Source organism: Rattus rattus, chromosome 10 (genome assembly GCF_011064425.1).
Source record: "Rattus rattus isolate New Zealand chromosome 10, Rrattus_CSIRO_v1, whole genome shotgun sequence".
Classification (NCBI taxonomy): Eukaryota; Metazoa; Chordata; class Mammalia; order Rodentia; family Muridae; genus Rattus; species Rattus rattus.
In genome coordinates this window covers 65,270,853-65,293,687 of record NC_046163.1, presented here as the reverse complement: position 1 = coordinate 65,293,687, position 22,835 = coordinate 65,270,853, and the positions used below count along the sequence as shown (strand labels likewise).

At 39.9% G+C, this 22,835-nt stretch overlaps 1 protein-coding gene across 1 annotated transcript in view; it reads left to right on the top strand.

Annotated features, from left to right (window-relative positions):
- Positions 1-22,835, top strand: part of Spata17 (spermatogenesis associated 17) — a 173,228-nt gene that overhangs the window by 45,027 nt on the left and 105,366 nt on the right. Inside the window, exon 5 of the mRNA XM_032915678.1 lies at positions 434-537. Coding sequence (XP_032771569.1) covers positions 434-537 — 104 coding nt within the window. The remainder of the gene's footprint in view (positions 1-433; positions 538-22,835) is intronic.

The window sequence follows — 22,835 nt, the reverse complement described above, 5'->3', positions numbered from 1 at the left end:
GATGATTATTTTTCTCTAGAGTGGTGTGCAGAGTACCATCCAGCATCATGAATGCTAGTCAGCAGGGATGAGGCTTTTAGTTGGACACCAGCTTGACCTTTCAGTGTTCCATCACACAAACCTTGTCTTCTTCAGCAATAAGGTCTCACTATCAGGTTGTGGGAAACAACCAAATAGCTGTGGCAACATCCTGTGATGTTTAAGGGGTGGCCCACGCTTTGTCTAGTGACTGAGCAGTATGTAGTCCATTCCTAGCACTGGGGGTTTTACCTGGTTGGAAAAGATGCCTGGTTGGGGCATTGTCCAATTCTTTATTTGATAGATGTTATTCGACATTATCATCTTGGGTATTAAGAAGTATATTCTTATGAAAGATGTTCAATACTGTATTTTACCTTTTAATTTACTTATTTTATCTTTTTATCAACCATAGATTCAGAGACGATGGCGTGGCTTTAGGATCCGGAAGTATTGCTTTAATTACTATTATTTGAAAGAATATTTGAGAGCTGTTTCAGAGACCAATGATGCAATTAGGTGAGTACATGACCACTCATATACTACTGAAAGTTTACGCTGACTAGCCACTTGATACCTATTGTTATCACGTGTACTAGTGGAAGTTTACATGGAGTAGTCATTAGAGACCTATTGTTATCATGTGTACTAGTGGAAGTTTACATGGAGTAGTCATTAGAGACCTATCGTTATCATGTGTACTAGTGGAAGTTTACATGGAGTAGTCAATAGAGACCTATCGTTATCATGTGTACTAGTGGAAGTTTACATGGAGTAGTCATTAGATACCTATCGTTATCACGTGTACTAGTGGAAGTTTACATGGAGTAGTCAATAGAGACCTATCGTTATCACGTGTACTAGTGGAAGTTTACATGGAGTAGTCAGTAGAGACCTATCGTTATCACGTGTACTAGTGGAAGTTTACATGGAGTAGTCAGTAGAGACCTATCGTTATCACGTGTACTAGTGGAAGTTTACATGGAGTAGTCAGTAGAGACCTATCGTTATCACGTGTACTAGTGGAAGTTTACATGGAGTAGTCAGTAGAGACCTATCGTTATCACGTGTACTAGTGGAAGTTTACATGGAGTAGTCAGTAGAGACCTATCGTTATCACGTGTACTAGTGGAAGTTTACATGGAGTAGTCAGTAGAGACCTATCGTTATCACGTGTACTAGTGGAAGTTTACATGGAGTAGTCAGTAGAGACCTATCGTTATCACGCGTACTAGTGGAAGTTTACATGGAGTAGTCAATAGAGACCTATCGTTATCATGTGTACTAGTGGAAGTTTACATGGAGTAGTCAATAGATACCTATTTTTATCATACTTGGAAAAGCCCTCAAGACTTAGTGGTACTGTATTGGCAATAAAACTGCATGACTCTATTTATCTTAAACATTTATTGTCTATATGTCAAACTATCATGGATTAATTATATTATTTATGTGTACAGTGTGGGGCCATTTAAGAGTTTATTTCTTATTAAAATATTACTTAATGAGTTAGATTTATCTATGAAATGATTCTGCAGATGAAATTTTCAGGAAACCTCACATGTATTTTAAGAAACATGCACAATAATGAGAACTTGCTTCTGAAGGAAGAAAATATCACAGAACATGTGAAGGGAAGCAATCGACAGCAAACAATATCTTTAACCATTTAGTAAGATCGGACCCTGCTCTCCAGGACATCTTCTGCAGAAAGTATGGGTGTTGAGGTGCTGTTCAGTCAATTTTCCAAAGTTCCATGTGGTTTCATATTGCTGTGCCTGAAAAACAGTCTCCCTCTGTGACAGACCCCACAGCATTGACACAATTACCACGTGCCTATGGTGTCATTACTATGTCACCATTTTGTTTCACTCTTAAATCTTTCATGACCGAGGATAATGAGCACTTCTGTGTTGTGAGGTCCTTACTCTCAGGTGTGTCTTCCCTCCTGAGGGCCTCCCTTTTTACTGATTTCTGCTTTTAAATCTGCTAAAACTAAAATGTTTTAACCAGATTCCAATGCTGGAATCATAAAACTAGTTTCTGCAGGGTGGACAAAGTCCCAGTTTTGCCAACGTGAATGTCCCTAAAGGTTCTCAGATCTCCTCAGGCCTGCTGGCAACACTGGTGTCTCCATCCTTCTCACCATGGTGGACAGTACCATCTTTCAGAAGAGCTTTACCAGAATATAATTCCTTGCTGAGATGGAAGTGTTCCATTTTTGTATGCTTTAAACACCATTGCATTACAAATTCTTTAGGAAGACCAATTACACCCTCTCATATAGGGAAGCTAGCCAATGATGTGTGTGTGTGTGTGTGTGTGTGTGTGTGTGTGTGTGTGTCTGAGTGTGCATGCACACACGTAACCAGATGTACATTTAAGTTCAGTGTAACGTGCACAGAGAAAACAAGGCAGGTCAACTATCAAGGGATGAGGAAGGACCGAGGGCAGGTAATGCCTTGAATTCCTGTATTCATGTGGCTTTCCTTTGGAGGTCTTTATAAATTTGTGAATCTTGCTTTTAAGATTTTTAAAAATTAACATAACTATGGAGTAGGGCAATGGCTCAGTCAGTAATCTCTTGCTCTATAAGCTTCAAGACCAGAATTCAGACCCCCAGACCCCATGAAAACTGGCCACCATGATGAGTGTCTGTAACCCTGCATTGGGGAAGGAGATGGAGACTCACAGAGCCCTGGAGCTCTTGCTGTCCAGTCTAGCCATGGGTGAGCTCCAGGTTCACCCAGAGGCGATGTCAGACAACAAGGTGGAGAGAGTACTCAGAAAGACTCACGGTGTCGACTCTGGCTCATCTGCAGACATATGTGCACAGACAGCATACAGAGATGCAGGAATGTCGTCATGTGGACACCGGGTACTGCTGTCTGTAGGACCACCCATTCTGTCTGCTTTACATTTGTCTGCCCATTTGTAATTGCTTCCTTGGAATTTATTTTTCAAAGTCTAATGTTTCTCTTAAACAAATTTACTTCTAATTTATAACATTGCAGTCAAAAATATATTTGGTATGAATATTGCTTTAGCTAATTATTGTTTCTCAACTTACATAGATTATTTTCTGTTATATGCTCTTGAAGGGCAAGTAAATGGGGTTTGGTTTTCCATCTGTACTACCTTGTATTGTAATTGTACAGCAAATCCATGACATTGGGTATCTTAAATGTTGTATTTTCTCATATCATTTAATGGTTTTATTTTTTTATTTCCTTTATTATATAAATTATTTCTTTATTTTTTAAACTTTATATACTTCTCACCGAAGACTCCTTTCTGCTCTATAGGTTGCCAGTTTTAGAGCATTTATTTTATTCTCTGTCTCTGTCTCTGTCTGTCTCTCTGTCTGTCTCTATCTCTTTCTCTGTGAGCGTGTGTGTGTGTGTGTGTGTGTGTGTACATGAGTCCAGGTGCCTCCAGAGGCCAGAGGTATCAGATCCTCTGGAGCTAAAATTACAGACAGTTGTCAGCTGCATGATATGGGAGCTCGGAATGAACTCAATCCTGCAAAAGTACCAAGCACTCTTGACCATGGACTGCCTTTTTACCTCAAGTTTGCTGTGTTTTAAACAGAGTTAGGGCTCTCCTTACTTAAGCACACTTCAACTTCCCTGAAAAACTGCTGATGCTGTCTCCCCTTGGTGTTATTTGCTTGCAAGTTTACTTGACCTCTCTTTTGTGAAATGAGCAGGAGAAGGAGTCAACATCCCCGTGAGTGTGAGCATCCCTGTGAGCGTGGAACCTAACACAGTTTGGACATGGGTGACCAGCTAAGTGCCCAGCATAGGGTGGAATAACGAAACTGCAGTGTAGTTTAAGTTTGTCAGTTAGATGCAATTTTGAGAATGGTGTGTTTTTTATCTTAATTATTACCAATTCCATTCAATAAACATCTACTGATTTCTATAAAGGCCTAGTAGTAGGTTAGGTGTTGGGGATACAGTGATTGAAGTGAGAGCTCTTACCAACTTTTATGTACACATAGCTTCTAGGATGATATCACAGAAACACAGAAACGAAAGTAGAAAGCATTCATGTTTCTGTGCTTAGGGAATATGGTAATTCTTAGAATTCTTACAGATTTTATAATACAATGTCCGAAAAATCTCACTTTTTGAGACAACTGTACCTTCTTGAATACCCTGAATCAGGGACTTCCTGCCCTGGAGTAGCCTCCCTAACCTTCTTCAGGCCAATGACGCTCCTTGAATGATTGATTCCTTTCTGCACCACGTACATTTCTCTGCCACCTTCTGCTTTGCTCACCACTTGCTCCTCCTCTTCTTTCAATCATGACAGTTTTAAGTGACTTCACTTTATAGAAATATGGCAATAAGAAGCCAGTGGAAAGTTTCTAATCATTCATTTATGGTTGTCATTAAGTATTAGTGAAAAAGAAACTATCAATCTCTCTCTGCCTTACATGGTTCAGTGTAGTCTTAGGGTTTTATTGCTGGGATGAGACACCATGACCAAGGCAACTCTTATAAAAGAAAACATTTAATTGGGGCTGACTTACAGTTGAAAAAGTTCAGTCCATTATCATCCTGGCAGCAAGCATGGCGGTCTGCAGGCACACATGGTTTGAAAGAAGGAGATGAGAGTTCTAAATCTTGTTCCAAAGCTAGTCAGAAGGAGACACCCTTCCACCCTGGGTGGAACTTAAGCATAGGACCTGAAAGTCCACCTACACAGTAACATGCTTCCTCCAATAAGGCCACACTGACTAGAACAAGGTAGCACTTCCTACTAGTGCCACCTTCCATGGGCCAAGTATATTCAAACCACCACACGTGTTAAATTTTTTGTATATTTAGAAAGGGTAAAACAGAGACCAGGATCTATGCACATGCAGTTTTTGCTGTGAGGCAGGTTACCCTATTTGGAAGCTCAGACTCTACTGGGGTCAATCTCTAGAGCCCAGGAATCTGGAGGTGGTGCATCCTCACTCTGTGAAGGAAATTCTAATCCTGGGGTCTCCATTACTGTCATGGATAGGTGGAGTAGAAATGTTGGTGGGAGGTGAATGTCTACACTGCTGACATAGTACAATCCTTTTCCCTATAGCTCTTTGCTCTGTAAGACCCTGCAGCTCCTGCTGTTCAGAGTTTCTTTTTTTCACTCTCCTCACTTTTTTTTATTCTTCCAGCTTTGTTTGTCTAACAGTCCTGCGGCATGAAATATTAAAACAAAACAAACAATGGCCACTGCCTGTTTCCAGCCCAGTGGTCAGGCCGAGACCACACTCTTTACTTTTAACCAGGATCCTCTCCTCCCATCCCATTAAATTCCCATTGCTGGCTGTAGCCACGCACACTCTGAGCTTCCGAATTCCCGTAGCTGGCTGGGATGCACCCTTGTACACCACACTCTGCTGTACATTTCTCTGGAACTCAGTTGAGTCGCTGTGTGAAGGAAAAACATCACACAATCTTAGTTTAGAATCAACAGGTAACACAATCACTGGGTGCAGATTTTAGCATCCTAATTTTACAAACTATTCTGTTAGAAATTTTCTGGTGATGGATCCTGGAAGATCTGCCACTCGAAACAACAGCCTCTGGCCTCCTACGTTCTGTCTACCTCTCTTGCTCTCCCCAGTCCAAATCCAGCGCCGATCCTCTCTTCTGCCTTCTCTTCCTCTTTCTGACCTGAAAGTCCTGCCTACTTGTGTAGCCTTAAATATTAACTAACAATACACCTTCCCACGCTATACCCACACAGAAGGGCCACATGTCATCTGCAGGGTATTTTCATCTCAGTTAGCAAAGCATTTCACCAACTAAGCTCCCAATCTCCATCACAGGCTGCCACAGGCTACTCTCTGAGCCTCGGGCAGCAGCCTCCCTCTTACAACTCTCTTGCTGCAGACTCTGCTCACATTCCCAGAGTCCACCCACTGTGGTTATAGTCACAACTCCACGCAGCCCATTAAAATCAAAAGTCAATAAGCTTATAATTTAGTAATCAGATTTATATCTTAAATTCTCATTCCACAAAACATCCACACAATAAACTCACAACCAATTGATAATGATATAAGCCGCCCACCTAGGTAAGACAAATTGTCCTATAAAAATCCATCCTTATGAAATATTCATAGCTACCTGTGTTCCTTAAAGGCCACATAGATCCGGGTTGTCCTTCTCCTCCTCCTTGGTTCTTCTCTTTCTTTTCCTCTCTCCTGCCTTACAAAATCTCTGCCCCCGCCTTACCTTTTCACTGCCCAATCACAGGCCTTGCCTTATCTTGTGCCAGTCTTCACCTGCATACAGACATCAACTGCTCGCCCAGTGGTTACTACATACTCTCCTTGTAATGGTTATTTATTAGAGGAAGATTCCACCACACATGCATTCCTGTCTCCAGGTACCTCTTTCATCCCCTGCATGCTTAGTTAACTTTCAAGCTTCCCTTTGACTCTTTATGCTTGTGGTAGCATATCTGTGCCTTCTTGTCTGGGTTTTTCTGAGTAAAAGTCCCTTAACTTGTTTTCCTAAATCACAGAATATAATACTCAACTGATAGATCCTGACACTGTTTGAGAATGGGAAGCAACATGAGCGTGCTTAAAGTCTCACGTGAAATACACAAATCTTTGCTCCCTCCATCCGTACCTCTTATCAAGCACTTTGTCTAGTTTAATACGTTTCACTCTAGATGAATCAACTCATAAAAACATTTGTGCACATATCCATCAGCTTTGGAAACAAATTTTCATCATTGACAATAATCCTCAACTTGATATTTGCACTTTGAATATTATTCCATATGTAAGGAATGTTGTTCTATTATGTAATGGCTGTTTGGTTTTATGTTATAATTCATAACCTTTGAACAGAACCTCTGAGACAGACATAATTGTTTCTACTATTGTAAAGATAGAGCTATAGAAGATACCCTGGTGTGTGTGTTGGTTTTCTTTAGTCCTTTTCCTTGACTAGAAACATTAGGGTATCTGGTTGTCAGGTTCTTAAAAACCTTCTCTAAGGAATTTGACTGATTGAAATGTTAATAATATATCAGATTTTATACATATATTATCTATACTGTATAGACTTTGCAATTAAATGAACCTCTCATTTAGCCTTCATATATATATTTGTCAGGAGCCATAATAGGAGAAGCTAATAAGTAACCGGTAATCTTCCTGAGATGGTCTGCTTTAGATTGATTATATTCTAAGACAGATTTGCTTTATAGACAAGGCCCAAGAGGATTCATTTTAGGAAAGATTCCTGCTATTAATATGCTTTTTCCTGTTGTTATTAAATATGTATAACAATCACAGTGTATTAGCCCACCCCTTTGGAGCAGATCTCTGCAGATCTATGAAGATGTACTGTCTCGTAGTGATGCTATATAGACAAACAGAAGAATTCTTTAGTCTTAATGATGATCCTGTAAGAATTCCTAAAATTATATCAGTGATTATTAAGCTCTTTGATAGTAGGACTGCTATTAGGTCCTTTTCTGATGGTCAGTACTGCAGTGAGAACGCTGCAGTCTCCCAGGTGTCACCGGTTAATTGCTCTTAGTAACCAGACTTTCTCCTACTCAGAGCACATTCCAAGAGGTTGTAAAACAATTAACCAAAGGTCATCAAAAGGGATCTAGTGATTTATTATAGGTACCGAGAAAGAAGATAAAATATTGACTGGCTTTATCTATACAAAACTTCACTGCTAACTCAGTTATGGTTTTAAACCTTCAGTGAACCTGTGGAGCTGTGACAGGTGATGGATAATTACCCTAATGGACAAGCATGTAAACATCCTCTGTTGTAAGCTTCACTTTCAATTTATGATTGGATTTTTTATGTAAACTTGTGATGAATTCTTGACATGTGATCATGTGTACTGAAAGGTGTGTAAGTGCTGAGGACAAAGAGGTGAGAGGAGTTTTTCCCTTTCCCTGCTTAGGGTCTTTCTACTTTCCCACTCAGATAGCGTTCATGGGAAACTCTTTACAACCTACTAATAAACGCTGTAATCTCTTTTCAAAGTGTCCCTTTTTCTTCCTGTGACTTCTGGCTGGCAGGCTGAAAGTTAGAGCTGTGCAGTTCCTGCAGAGATACAACAAAGGCCACATTACTCCACTGTCAGGCTACTGATGTCAACATCCTAAGCCAGCAGCCTTTTCCCCTCAGAAAGAGCAAGAAAGGTTTTAGGACTTTTTAGAAGGTAAGAGCACTGGCTGCTCTTCCAGAGGTCCAGAGTTCAAATCCCTGCAACCACATGATAGCTCACAACCATCCGTAATGGGATCTGATTCCCTCTTCCAGTGTGTGCGAAAATACATAAAATAAAATAAAAATTTAAAAAAAAAGTTATCAGCGTTTCGGTACAGTTAGAGAGCTAGAGACCCTCAGACTTTAAAGCCATGGCAGAGTCCTACTCTGTGCCCTGCCACTACCTTCTCCCAGCCAGGAGGCTCCCAGCAGTTTGTGATTAAAGAACCTCTCATTTAGCCTTCATTTAATTTTTTAATATTTGAGTTAAACTGGTAAAACATTTTCATCTGCTAAAAAAGAACTTTCCTCTTCCTGGTAAATGGGAACTTCTTTTAAATCATGGTAACATTTTCTTTTTTGACAGAGAGAAATGTGGGGGTGAGGACGAGACACACAGGTTACACAAAGCGGTCGAAGCATCTTCATGTGCTTGCTTCTCCCTCCACTGCTGATGACTGTGGGTGTTGAGCTCGGGTGGTTGAGCTCTTGTGGCAGTTGCCTTCATCCTAATTGAGGCATAGAAATGCGATCTGTGCAGCCGGTGAGATGGCTCAGTGGGTAAATGTGCTTGCCGGCAGCCTGAGTTCAAGATCCAGAAACAACATGAGGGAGAAGGAGAGAAGTAACTCCACATAATAATTTTTTGACACTGAGTGTGTGTGTGGAGGGGTGAGTGACAACACACATACACTCATCCTCTCACACACATACACTCACCCACCCATACACACTCACTCACCCATACACGCACGCGCGCATACACACACTCATAATAAATAAAATTTACATAAAACTGTTTGGGTTTTTCTTTAGTATTATATAGAGGAATCCTACTAAATATTAATGGATTCAATGGTCTATTGATTTGGGTACTTCATATATAAATTGTATACCATTTAAAAATAGTCAAGTCTTTTTCTTCCTTCCAATCCTGTTTTTCTCCCATATTTCATAGCATTAGGTATGGCCTTTATGTAATGTTGACTAGAAAGGATGAGCATATCATGGTGGTCTTCACCGAAAGGGAAAATGTGATATTTTACCAAAACAAATAGTAGTTTTTAATATTTGTTAGTTCTCAGATACAAAACCTTCATGAATTTAATAAACTTTCAGATAACCTGCAGGTTCTTTGGCTATCTCTCAACTGCTTTTCCTGCATTTCTTGTGATTGTTAATTTTTCTTTTCTTTTTTTTTTTTTGGTTCTTTTTTTCAGAGCTGGGGACCAAACCCAGGGCCTTGCGCTTCCTAGGCAAGCGCTCTACCACTGAGCTAAATCCCCAATCCCAATTTTTATTTTCTTTAAAATAACTAAATTTAAGTCACAGTTACAATTCAAGACACTGAGTATGTTGCCTAATTGAGGTGTGAGGAAATCTTGGTCAGGATTTCAGACTGAGTTCTATATATGTTTGCTCTGTACTCATTGGTTTTGGTCAGTTCCTACAAAATTAAAGGTTGTGTTTAATTTTCATGGATTATCAAGTCATCTGCATTTATTTGCTCTAGTGGTACTCTGTGTCGTATATGATTTGGTATTAGCCATACTAACATTCCTTTTAAAACTATTTGTCTCTTGTAACACTTTATAACCTTTTACTCTATACTTCAATGTATCACTCTATTTTGAATTTATCACTTATAAAAAGCATAAAATTTGGACTTTTTTGTTTGTCTTTTTGAGATTAAAGTCTTTTTACATATACCAGGATGGTATAGAACTCTTTGTATAGACCAGTCTGGCCTAGAACTCATTGTGTAGATCAGGCTGGCCTCAAACTCACTGAGACTCTCTTCTGTCTGCCTCCTGAGTCCTGTGACTACAGGCCTGTGCCATCACTAACTAGGATATTATGATTTAATTTAATTATGCATTTTTGAAAGTGTCTTTATCTCATTGTCTATTTTTTTTTTGAGACAGGGTCTTGCTATGCAACTGAGGTTGGTCTCTAATTCATAGCAAACCTCCCATCTCCCAAGTGCTATGATTGTAAATGTGCACCACCACATGCCTAATTTGGGTATTTATAAACTTCAGTTGTCTGAGCTCCATTAACAAGAAGATTGCATTCATTTATATTGTGTTACCAAAAGGGAAGATTGGTAGCTATCACTTGATAATGTAATCCTTCCGAGTAGATTGTTTCTTTGTTTTTTCTTCATTGTTGTTGTTTGTGTTCATTTTTAATTTTCATGGTGAATTCATGACATGCCAATCCTCCAGGCCATATTACCTACTTCCTCCTTGCTCTCTATCTTAGTAATTTTTATTTGTTACTTTTAGATTCTTTCTTTCTGTGATTTCTCCTTCTTTCTCATCTTCTGTATTGATTTCTTTTTTTATTCCATTTCTTTCTACTCCATAGATTTAGGAAATAAGCCTTCTACTTTCATTTCTTATGTGATTAACTTTGAAATTTCATCCTTAACAGACTCTAAAGTTAATCAATAGTCCATGTTCAGATAACACAAATGTTATTGGAAGGAACTGGAGAACATTTTAATTTTCATGTCCTTATAAGTTCAGTATTTCAGTTCCATCTCTTATAACTTTATAAATTAGGCATTGTTTTTCCTACTCCAGACGAAAATGCCAGTTCTAGGTTGATACCTTCTTACACCCTAACTCATGGGGATTATTTCTTTCTTCCCGATATGCTATCTTCATAAATCACTAGACAAGATAAAGATGATCTCATTAAATTTTTAAAATTAAATTATAATTTAATTCACACTCTGGAAAGCATGCATGTTTCTAACTTAACAGTTATTTTTCTGAGCACTTTGAATATATGACTTTCCTATTTTCTGTTTAATTTGGCTTGTTCTTCCCTGGTACCTAATTAACCTCTTTTTCTCTATATAGGTGTGTGGTGGTGCTTTGTATAACATTACTGTAATATATCTTAGAATGAACATTGTCTATTGAATGTTTCTCTGTTCTATGTTCAAGAAAAAAAATATTTCTCCATGTGGCATTGCACTCCCAAAATGTATGCATGCATAAACTTCATAAAAATTTCAATATATTTCTGATGGTTTGTATATACTTGGTCCTGGGAGTGGCACTATTAGGAGGTGTGGCCTTGTTGGAGGAGGTGTGTCACTGTGGGCATGGGCTTACCACATTCACCCTAGCTGCTTAGAAATTAGTATTCTTCTAGCAGCCTTCAAATGAAGATTTAAAACCCTCAGCTCCTCCTGCACAGTGTCTGCTTAGATGCTGCCATGTTCCTACCTTGATGATAATGGACTGAACCTGTAAGCCAGCCCCAATTAAATGTCCTTTATAAGACTTGCCTTGGTAATGGTGTCCGTTCACAGCAGTAAAATCCTAACTAAGACAGAAGTTGGTACCAGGGACTGGGGTATTAATGTGATAGGCCTGACTATGCTTTTGTTTGGAAGAATCTGGATTTTGGGACTTTGGATTTGGAAAGCAGTGGAATACTTTAAATGGGGCTTAATGGGCTGTCCTACATGGAATATGGAAGACTTCATTGATGAGAGTAATTTGAACTGTACTGACCTGGCCCAAGAAGTTTCAGAGGAGAAGAATTTCAGTTTGTGGCATAAAGACTGTTTTTGTGGTATTTTGGTGAAGAATGAGGCTACTTTTTGCCCTTGTCTAAAGAGTCTGCCTGAGGCTAAGGTGAGGAGACTCAGATTAATTGCATTGACACAGGGAGTCTCAGAAATGCTCATCATAGACTTTGTTCTCTGGTTAAGTCTCATGAAAAGCATTTTAAACAAATGTAGCAAGCTGAGAAAGGAAAAATATAAAATATATGGTTCAAGTATTAAAGGGGCACCAGAAAATGAAATGGAGCTGGATCCTGTGTTCTAGGAAATAGCAGATTAAGGGAGTGAGATTTGGGGGCAAGATCCTATCCAGCTAAGTTTAGATCCAGGCATGGTGGTATACCCTTTAATCCCAGGAGTCAAATAGATTTCTGAGCTCAAGGCCAGCCTAGGACAAAGCAGGTTCTAAGTGAAGAAAAGCTTAAGGCCAGGCATAGTAGTACAGGTCTGTAATTCCACCATTCTAGGAAACCGAGCCATGCATATCTCAGAGGTCAAGGTCAATCTACAGAGCAGGGAGTTGAGAAAACAGAAAACTGGTAATAGAATAAGGGGGAGGGGCATGTTCCAGCCCCATAGAGCAGCAGAATACTGTAGCTTTAGCCATGTGGCTCTGGATTTAGAGTGGAAAACAGAAGGGACTACTGGGACTATTGATGCTAGTCAGCTGAAGCTAAGAAGTTACCAGTGATTAAGAAGAGACCAGCATCACTGAGGTGAAATCTTCTGGGAAGTGTTTTCTGAGAGCACAAAGAAGCTGTGTTCCAGACATAACTCAGGTTGTACCTCGTGCTACAGCTGTACTTGGTGATGTGTGAGAGTCACTCAGGCAGTACTGGTCTTGAAGGCATGAAGGGGTTTTGAAGAGCAGCTGAGGCTTGGCACTGTGAGACGCTATGGAAGGCCATTGGTGAAAGTACAGCCTCAGTTGTAGATCTGAAGGGATCATGCAAAGGATTTGAGGCTTGGCACCATGAAGAGAGCCTTTGAGAGGCTATTGGTGGAGCCTAGTTGCAGCGGAAGACCCCAGCATATTGGAGATGCCAGTACCATGGGACAGTCACCAAGAATGTAGAGGCAGTGGAGTGGATCAACCTGAGTGCTACAGAAGGCAGTGCTGGAGAAGTGCTGGCCTTTTGGAAGAGCCCAGAAGCTTATGTGTGGATCCCAGACATTGAAACAAAAAACTGTAACATTGAAGCTGCCGTGGAGACTCTAAGATTTTGGGGATGCCAGAGACATAAGGTATCTCCTGAGGAAAGCCGCTAACAGTGAGTGGAACTAGCTCAGGAGAAAGAAGTTTGTCTCAGTTAATAAAGATGAAAAAGGAGTTGGAGATCTGAAAACCGCTTTGACATCAGACATAGAGATGCAAAGTTTGGAGTTTGTCCAGCTGGTTTGCTTTCTTGAGTTGGGCATTACAGTTAAGTGATTGGATGGATCTCAGAAGAGACTGGACTTTTTACATTGCTGATACTGCTGTAGTCCATGGAGACTTTGGAAGTTGGACTAAACGTACTTTTTAATTATGCTATGTTTAGGTATGGCCCCCATAGACTCATGTGTTTGAACAAGCCTATGGGGGTTAGGGAGTGGATTGTGATGGTTTATATACTTGGCCCAGGGAGTGGCACTACTAGGTATGGCTTTGTTGGAGTCAGTGTGTCACTGTGGGCGTGGGCTTAAGATCCTGTTAGCAGCCTTCAGATGATGATGTAGACCTCTCAGCTCCTCCTGAACTGTGTCTTCTTAGATGCTGCCATGATGATAATGGACTGAACCTCTGAACCTGTAAGCCAGCCCCAATTAAATGTTGTCATTTATAAGACTTGCCATGGTCATGGTGTCTGTTTACAGCAATAAAACTCTAAGACAATATTTATTTTCACTTTCAACTCTCTCTTGCCTGCATTAAGACCCTCCCACCTACCCTCCCCAAGAGCCCTCCAATGCAGTGAAGTTGATGCCATTTGATTATATTATTGGTGTGTGTGTGTGTGTGTGTGTGTGTGTGCACAAGTACACACATGCATGCATATATGCATGACTGTAAATATAAATACATCCTGCTCAGTCTTTTGCTGCTGTTGGTGGTGGTGGTTTGTATATGGTTTCAACATGGACCAATCTATGATGGATAACCACTAAGGGGATCATCCTTGGGAGAGGCTAATTCTCCCTCTCTTAGTTAGTAGCCATTATTTCCTATAGTTATTTTTCTAGAAGTGAGACCTCACAAAGTTCACCCTTGCCCATGTTACCATGTCCACTGATATCACCATTTCCCCAGTCTCTTTATGTAGCCATTTGTAGGAGAGACTGTTCTCATAGAGACTTTCTCCTATGCTGGGTCTTATACTCTTTCCACCTGCTTTCCTGCAGTCGTTCCTGATCCACCTTGATGCAGATACATCCATTGGAGCTGGTCTTCCCATGATCTGCTGATCTCTGCTTTGTATCTAATTGTGATTTTTCTGTGACAGTCTCCATTTTCTGTAAAGAAGGCCTTTCTTTGATGAGTAGTGCTAGACACTCAGGTAGACACTCGTACATGCGGGTATAAGGACAAGATTTAGGATGTAGGTGGAATTATGCTCTTTCACTAAACTGTTGTTAGTTTTCTTCTAAGACCCATGACCTCACTAGCTCCAGAAAGCTGTCCAGGTTTCCAGTACCAGGCATGATTTCTCTCCTATTGATGGGACTTAAGTCCAGTTAGACAGAGGCTGGTAACTGTTGGCATGTGAGGGCGGCTTATTTCACCTATGCGGCCATCTTGTCAGCTGGTCATTATTGAGGCTCATGGGTGCTGGGTAGGCCTACTAATTTCATCCTTCCATTGACAGCTTGCATAGGATTTTGTGGTACCATTTTCTAGACCACAGGAAGAAGGCTTTTAGGTTAGATCCAGGTCAGAAGCAATAGCCTGACCTTCTACTCAGAATAAGGCTTCTCATGCTTGATGCTTTGCTTTGTATGAGTCTGTGGTCTTATGGGGAACATTAGCATTGTCAACCCAAGTGGCATTACCACATCACATATGCATTCCTATATGTATTTATTTCATAGGTGCAAAACAGAAAATGTAGGATGATAGTCCTCGATGCACTGTCAAACAGCTTTGATGCTGTCTGACCCTCAGTCTCCCTGTTAGTAGTTCCTTTCCTATTTTTGTCTTCTGCCTCACAGTATCTGCATCCTGAGAGTCCTCTCTTAAGTTCCCCTCCTCACATGTCCTGTTTATATGCTCCTTACTCCTGAGGTTGCTCCATATTCTTAACCTTGAATGTTTGGAGCTTAGAACCGCACGGGAGGAAATGCACAGTAGTTGTCTTTCTGGGGGCAAGTTGCCTAACTCAATATAATTTTTCCTAGGTCCATTTATCTGCAAATTTCATGACTTTTAAAAATACTGAATAGTATCTCATTGTGCCACAGTGAGTCCCACATTTCCGTTATCCATTCTGCAGGACATTTAGGATGTTTCTGTTTCCTGTCTAGCATGAGGAAGACAGTAGAGAGCATTGCTGAGCGTGTATCTGTGCTGGAGGAAGCCATCGAGCTCTGGATCTATGCCAGGGAGAGGTAGAGCTGTTTATATGGAAGACTGAGCTTTTGGGTTTTGAGCATTTTCTGCCCTGACACTCTTCACAGCTAACCTGGTTTGCAATCCCAAGCCATTGAGTGAGGCTCCCTCCAGCAACCTCCCCAGCACTGCTGTCCCCTGCTCTGTTGATCTCAGCAATTCTGACTGGGTAAGAGGAAACATTACATTCCGTAATCGCTAACACTGGAGAATACATTTTGAGGTATTGCCTAACCATTTTTCTTTCTTCTGTTGAGAAATTTTTGAGTGCCTGATTGTGCCCACGTTTTAAATTTTGTCATTTTGTTTCCTCGGCTGTTCTTTGAGGTCTTTGTATATTAGGATATCAGTCCTCTGTAGCTAACAGAGTCTCCCTCTCCCTCTCCGTGGGTTTCTTTTCATGCAATGGTCCCTACCTCTTCAGAAGCCTCAGTCTTAGCCAGTGCTGATTGCTGCTCTTAGCTCCTGGAGAAGAGAGTCCTGTCCTGGAAGTCCTCCTACCCTATGCCGTGTAGACACTGCCCAGGTTTGCTTTGAACAGTTTAGTGCTTCAGGTTTCACACTGAGGCTTTTGATCTGCTGGGATCTAATTTGTTTTTCTCCATGTGAATATCCATTTTCCTCAGCACTAGTTTTTGAAGATGCTGTCTTTTCTCCAGAGCCTTTTGGTTTGGTTTTGTTTTCTTTTGTTTTTTGCCTTCATTCAAATATCAAATGGCTGGCTATAGTTACAAGTACTCATCCAATGTTTCTTCTTTTTAAAATATTTATTATTAATATTATTATTATATCATTATTTTACGTATTCACTTTGCATTCCACTCACTGCCCCCACTGGGTTTCCATTTTATTTCATTGATCTGCATGTGCCGTACTGTGTTTATTACTAGAGTTCTATATGTGTTTATTACTAGAGTTCTATATGTGTTTATTACTAGATTTTATCTATAATTTACCTTGGAATCTGTAATGGCAGGATCTTTGCTGGTTCCCAGTGGATTTTAAGATTTTTTTTTCTATTTTTGTGAAAAATATTTTAGATATTTTGATTAACATTGCCTTTAATATTTAAATGGATTTTGGAGTATTGGCCACTTTTAAAACATTAATTCTACAAATTCGTGAACTTGGGTGTCTTTCCATTTTCTTGTGTTTTTTTCCTTTTCTTCAGAGATTTGAACTTCTCATTATAGTGCTCCTCCATCTCCTTAGGCCTGTTCCACAGTGGTTCGCTGTCTTTCATGCAGCTGTAAAGGGAAGTGTTTCACCATCTCTTTCTCAGTGTGTTTCCTGTTGCTATAGAGATAGGCTACTAATCTTTGTAAGTTGATTTTGTGTCCTGCCACTTGGATGAATTTGTTGTTTCTAGAAGTTTTCTGGTGGAAATACTTTGGGATTTCATATGTATAATATATCATCGGCAAATAGGGACAATTTCACCTTTTCTATTTTGTATGTTTTTAAACTTCCTTCTTTTGCCATATTGCTTCAGCTAGTGTTACCAGCACTGTATTGAAAAAGAAGTTGGGAACAGTGGATACTCTATCTCGTTCTAACTTCACTGGGATTGCTTTGGGAGTTTCTCCATTTAGGATAATTCTGGCTATGGACTTTAGTATACAGCATTTCTTAAAGTGAGGTGTGTTTCGTCCACGCCTACTCTCCCTAGGACTTCTATTGTGTAAGTGTGTCGGATTTTGTCAAATGAGTTTTGTGCATCTATTGAGATAATCCTTTGATCTTTTAAGTCCATTTATATGACTTATTATATTTTTATTATATTTATTGCTTGTTGAGCCATCCCTACATTTTGGGAGTAAACCAACTTGATTTGGTGAATGATCTTTTTGATATGTACCTGCACTCAGTTTGCTAGTAGTCATTGAGGGTTTTTACATCTGCGTTGTTGGAATACAGGTTTTTAAAGTCTCTCATAAACAACAGATGGATTTTGTTTCTTTGTGTATTCAGATAGCCCGTGTCTATTCATTGGAAAGCTAAGGACATTAACATTTAGATTTATTATTGAAATATGTGTGCAGTTTCTAGTCATATTCGTGCACATGCTTGTGCATACACGTGTGTGTGTTTCCTGGTTTATGCTCTTAGTCATGCTTGTATTTTATTAAATTATAGCTTTTATCTTTCTCTCTAGTTTCATTTGCTTATTTTCTGGAGTCTCGTTTGTGAGTGTTTTTTTGGTTTTTGTTTTGGTTTGAAGTAATGCCAGTGCACTGGGATTCCAGGACTCCAGTCACTGTTACTTGCTTTGGTGGATGTGAGTTTTCTTAGGATGCTGTGTATCATCAAACATTTTTCCTTCTCCTTCCAGTCTGGCAGGTGGTTTGGTTGGGCTTTGTAGTCTAGATCCTCAGTTGTGGTCATTTAGAACCTGGAGTACATTGCTCCAGGCCCTCCTGGCTTTCAGAGGTTCCACTGTGACATCCACTGCTATGCTGAGGCTTTTCCTTAATGTGTGACTTGTGTTTTCTCTTGAAGCCTTCAGTATGTTTGCTGTGTTCTGTCTATTCAATGTTTGAACTATGGCACGTTGTGTGGCGTTTACTTTCGGACCTTGTCTAATGAGGGCTCTGTGTGCTGCTCGTATCTCTATACATAAGTCTTTCTTCAGTTTGGGGGAAGTTTTCTTCTGTGATCTTGTTAAAAATCTGGTCCAGGCCATTGATTCTTCTCCCTCTTATGTGCCTATAATTATAAGGCTTGGCCTTTGATATTGTCTCACATTTCCCTCATGTTCCTGTCCTATGTTTGAATTGTTCATATTCTTGGCTTATTTGATATGGTTTTATCTTTGAGTCCTGGTATTCTATATTCTGCTTAACCATTCTACTTGTAAGGCTCGTCCCCGAGTTTCTAATAGGGATACTAACCATCTTCATAACAGCTTGTTTTCCTCATCTGCATTTCTCTTGCTGAGTTCAGTCTTCTGTCCTGAATGATCTTCATCACACCACTGACCCATGTTTTTGTTTCGTCTTGGACATCATGTAAGCATTTATTGCCATCTTCTTGGAATTCAGTGAAGTGTTTATTCACATTCATTAATTTTTATGCAATTCTTTGGTGCAGTTTGTTATTTTCCTTTAAGTCCCATGATGACTATTCATCTATGTAGTTTTCATTAGAGTACACTCCTATAGGAATAGTGTGTTTGATAGTCGACATGTTATTTTAGTCATTCATTAATTTGTTTGTTTTGTGATTTGATCTAGATGCATAGACTTTGCTCTTTGGTTGTGTGTCTGGTAACACAACTCTAACCTTGGAGGTGGGGCCAGAGACAGAGATGTATAACCTGGGCTAGGCCACACGAAGCCGGCGAATTAGTTGTTTAAGTGCATCAGGTAAATATGGAAACCAATCCATGGGGCTTGAGTTAGACCTGTCAGTGTAGAGATGATAGTATGTGGAGGGGAGAATGGAAGAGGGACACGAGCTTCCTGCCACTGAAAGCTGACTCTCCAGGAAAGCAGGTTCAAAAGTCTGAAGCTAAGCCTGTGAGAGCAGAAATAACTAGAAGCCTCTGGGGAGCTGGGCACATTGGAAAGACATGAAGTGACTTACCCAGCAAAGGTGCTTGAGACCAAGAAGGATTTCCAAGCAGAGTGCCAACCTTGAAGTAGCCTTGAGAGTGTGGAGATAGACTTGAATTTTGAGTACATTGTGAAGAGTCTTAGGGGCTTTTGTTTGTTTGTTTTCTCTTTTGAGACAGTATTTTTTCTTCTTATAGAAAAACACACAACATGCATTTAGAGGTTTTGTTTTGTTTTTACATTCTAATCATTTGGACCATGACTTAGTTCAGTTACCCTTGTTGTATAGCGAAGAACACCCAAGCCAGCTTAAATCAGTCACACTGTTGTTGCCTCATGGTTTTCTCAAAGGAGGACACTCTGTGCAACTCCTCTCAAGAGGCTGCAGTCAGGCTGACATGTGGGGCTACTGTCTATTCACATAAATATTTGTGGGGCATGGGGTCCCATAATTCCTTAGGCAGTTAGCCAGTGATGCCCCTTAATTTCTCACCTTATAACATGGAAATTTTCTGCCTCTGATCAAGAAAGCAAGAGATCAAGATGATATCCAAAATGGAAGCCACATGTACAGCCTCCTACTCAAGGTGACACATCATCACTTCCACTGTATTCCCTGAGAAAGGAAACTGGGCCATCCCATAACCAATGGAAGGGAATGACACAAAGGACTGAATCCTAGAATGTCATTGTTGGAGGCAATATTGGACCAATTGTACTCTCAATTAGTTAGGTATAGTGTTCAATAGATCTATAGATTTTAGCAATTTGCCTAACGTCAAAGTTACTTTTTATACTTACTTAAGACAGCATTTTAATGGAATTTTAATTATTTGACTTCAAATTTTAGTATTATCTGAGAGCAATTATGATTTATGCTAATTATTTATACTAGTAATTATTAAAATTTATGTCTGTTTTATGAAGAGTATATAATATAGCCTTTGTCTTTGGCAATATTACACCATTTAGAGAAAAGGGATAGTATATTATTTTACATTAGAATGTGCCTTGATTTTGAATTATGTAGGATAGCAAAAGCATTGGGTTTGACATTCTCTTTTTGTAAAAGAATAGTTGATATATTCTATAGTTAATAATAAAAATATGTAATAAATATACAAGGATACATTTTCTTAACCAAGAGTGGGGATGTTACAAAGATAAATGGAGCTGATTAATTTAAGGCTGAGTTTGCTCATGGTAGACGTGCTCCTTTGTAACCTCTAGCCTGAGATGTAAAAACTGCCCCAGGTTATGAATAATAAAATTATATAATGAAATTTAAAATTGGTATTAATAAAACATTATTAGCTTGGAGTACAAAAAACGGCTGTTTTTAAATCTTTTGACAGAAATTTGAGGTTAAAATAATGCATTCTTCTGTGTTGAATGCAGGGATGGCATCACTGGCTGTTAATGACATCCAGTGGTACCTCTGTTCTGAATGTTAATTGGACAGTCATCAAACAAATTAGTTTCTCAGCATATTAATTTTGTATAGTGTGATTTGGTGAGAAAGAATTTTTAAAGAAGGTATTAGACTTTCTACTTGGATATAGCAGGACATTGTAAAGGACATATTTTGTTTTTATTCTACTAGCTTTATTAATACAAATTCTCACATATCCATTTCAAGGTCACTGATCTGTGCTTGGTTCAAACCTTCACATCTTAGCATCATCACAGTGTCAACTTGAGATGTTTCTATTACTCTGCCTAAATCTGCTCTGTACCAGGCACATTCAACACCCCACCCTCCGGCTCCACACGACCACGAATCTGCTGTTTGTCTCTGTAGAGCTGCCGTTCTACACATTTTACATAAATTGAACATTGTAAAAAATGAATCTTTGTGCTATCCTTTAGCATGCTGTGTTTAAAGGTCGTCTATGTTATAGTGTATGTCAATACTATTATATTGCCAAATCCTCCTTTACATGGCTAAGCTATCATATTTTGCTCATTAATCTGATGGTGGGATTTTTAGATGTCTGTCATTTTTAGCTATTAATGTAAAACGGTGTGATGGCCCAATGGGAGGGGTGTTTACAAGAATGAGAGCAAATATAGAGAGTAGGACAAAGTAATCAGGATGCATCATGTGCTTACATGAAGTTATCGAACAAGAAGTTTAAAACATGAACACACCTCTTGGGAGAGAACACTGTATCAGGTTCAGATATGTGTGGGTCAGAATTACATGGTTCTGCCCCTGTAGTTCAATGACCCTAAGATGTTGTCTAAGGATAAATTAGACTTTATCATTTGAGACAGAGTTCTTTGTGATTTTCTGAGGTACATGGCGTATGGATCACTGAGTGTACAGTTGACGTTTAGCAAACATTGGCCATTATTGTCATGCGTGAAGTAGATAGTGGGGCACTAACAGCTGTAAACAAGGAAGTGAAGCCTCACTCTAGAATTCAGAGCCAGGCCCCTTGTAATGAACGAGAGGAGGAAGGCGACAGAGAGGAGCTGAACAGAGTGCCATTGCTAGAGAGTAGAAATGAGTGGACGGTTATTCTCATGCCAAAGGTATTCTTTGGAGGGGTCGGACACTTTGCCAGAGTGGGCCAAACCTCCTGTCAATCTTTTCTGGCTGAAAATGCCTGAGGGGTTTGTGATCATGGAGCATTAGTCCTTCCAGGCAAGAGGCTTTCAGTCACCACAGGGGGTTTTATCAGCTCTCTACCTCCAAAGGGTTTGAAATTTCTGACATTACTTTTATGAGTGTTTTTCATGGAGTGTTTTTAGGATCAATAGTGAATTATTCCTGTGCTAACTCCCTTACTTCATTCAGCTTTTCTTCTCTTTCTTTCAAAGTGGCACTTATTAGTTTGACATTGGGCTTCCAGAGTTCACTTGTTAATTCTGTTAGGTTGTACTGACTTCTCCTTACCCCTGGGCCATTTTTATTCTAGTCTTTTTTTTTTTTTTGCGAGCTTTCCCTATTGCCAATGCAGCTTGTATTTCCAGATGTTATTGTCATCTTGGAAGCCTGCTGCTAAAAAAGTTCACCCTTGCTAGTTCTTCCTGATCCTGGCTGCCTGGTCAACTCAGCTGTTCTGCCTCAAACTCCTCTCCAAGTTGAGCGATTCAAACTGGCCACTCTTGACTTCTCACTGAATTGCTCTGTTTGTCCTCAAACTCTGGCCTCTGTTCTAATCTTCTGGTTCCTTCTCATTGTCTGGCTCATTCTGTCTTCACCAATGTCTAGCTTGTTCTCTCTGCAACCTGTCTCTGTAAAACTGCCCTGGTAAGTACTACCTCTGACTCTGACTCTGACTCCCCTCCCTTCCCTCCTCCCCCTCCCTCCCTCCCTCCCTCCTCCTCCCTCCTTCTCTCTTCTCCTCCTCTCTTTCTCCCTCCCCTCGCTCTCTCCCCACCTCTCCCTCCCTCCCTCCCTCCCTCCCCCCCCCTTCACTTCTCCCTTAAGTTCCCTCTCTTTTCTATGCTGTTGTTGTGAGGGTTGGGAATATCCTAACTCTAACTCATTCTGTTAAATCTTTGATTCATTGCTTTGTCCCTCAATTAGACACCACTTTCAAACATGGGTGCTTCCTTCTATAAACTAACTTTACCTTCAGTGTTAGGGATTAAAAGTACATGCTAGGGATATGCCTGTGTTCCAGCTCGATCACACAGACCTAGAAGGTCCTTGGATGTGATCCCTTGCAAGAGCAGCCATGCTGATGGATTAAAATTACTCTATACCCCTATTACTTTTATGCTGACATTTAAATTTTCATGAAATGTTCCTAGGATTTTTTTTAAAACATTTCCTTTTTCATAACATCATGCTCTTACTACTAAAATACATCACATTTCTACAAGAATCTG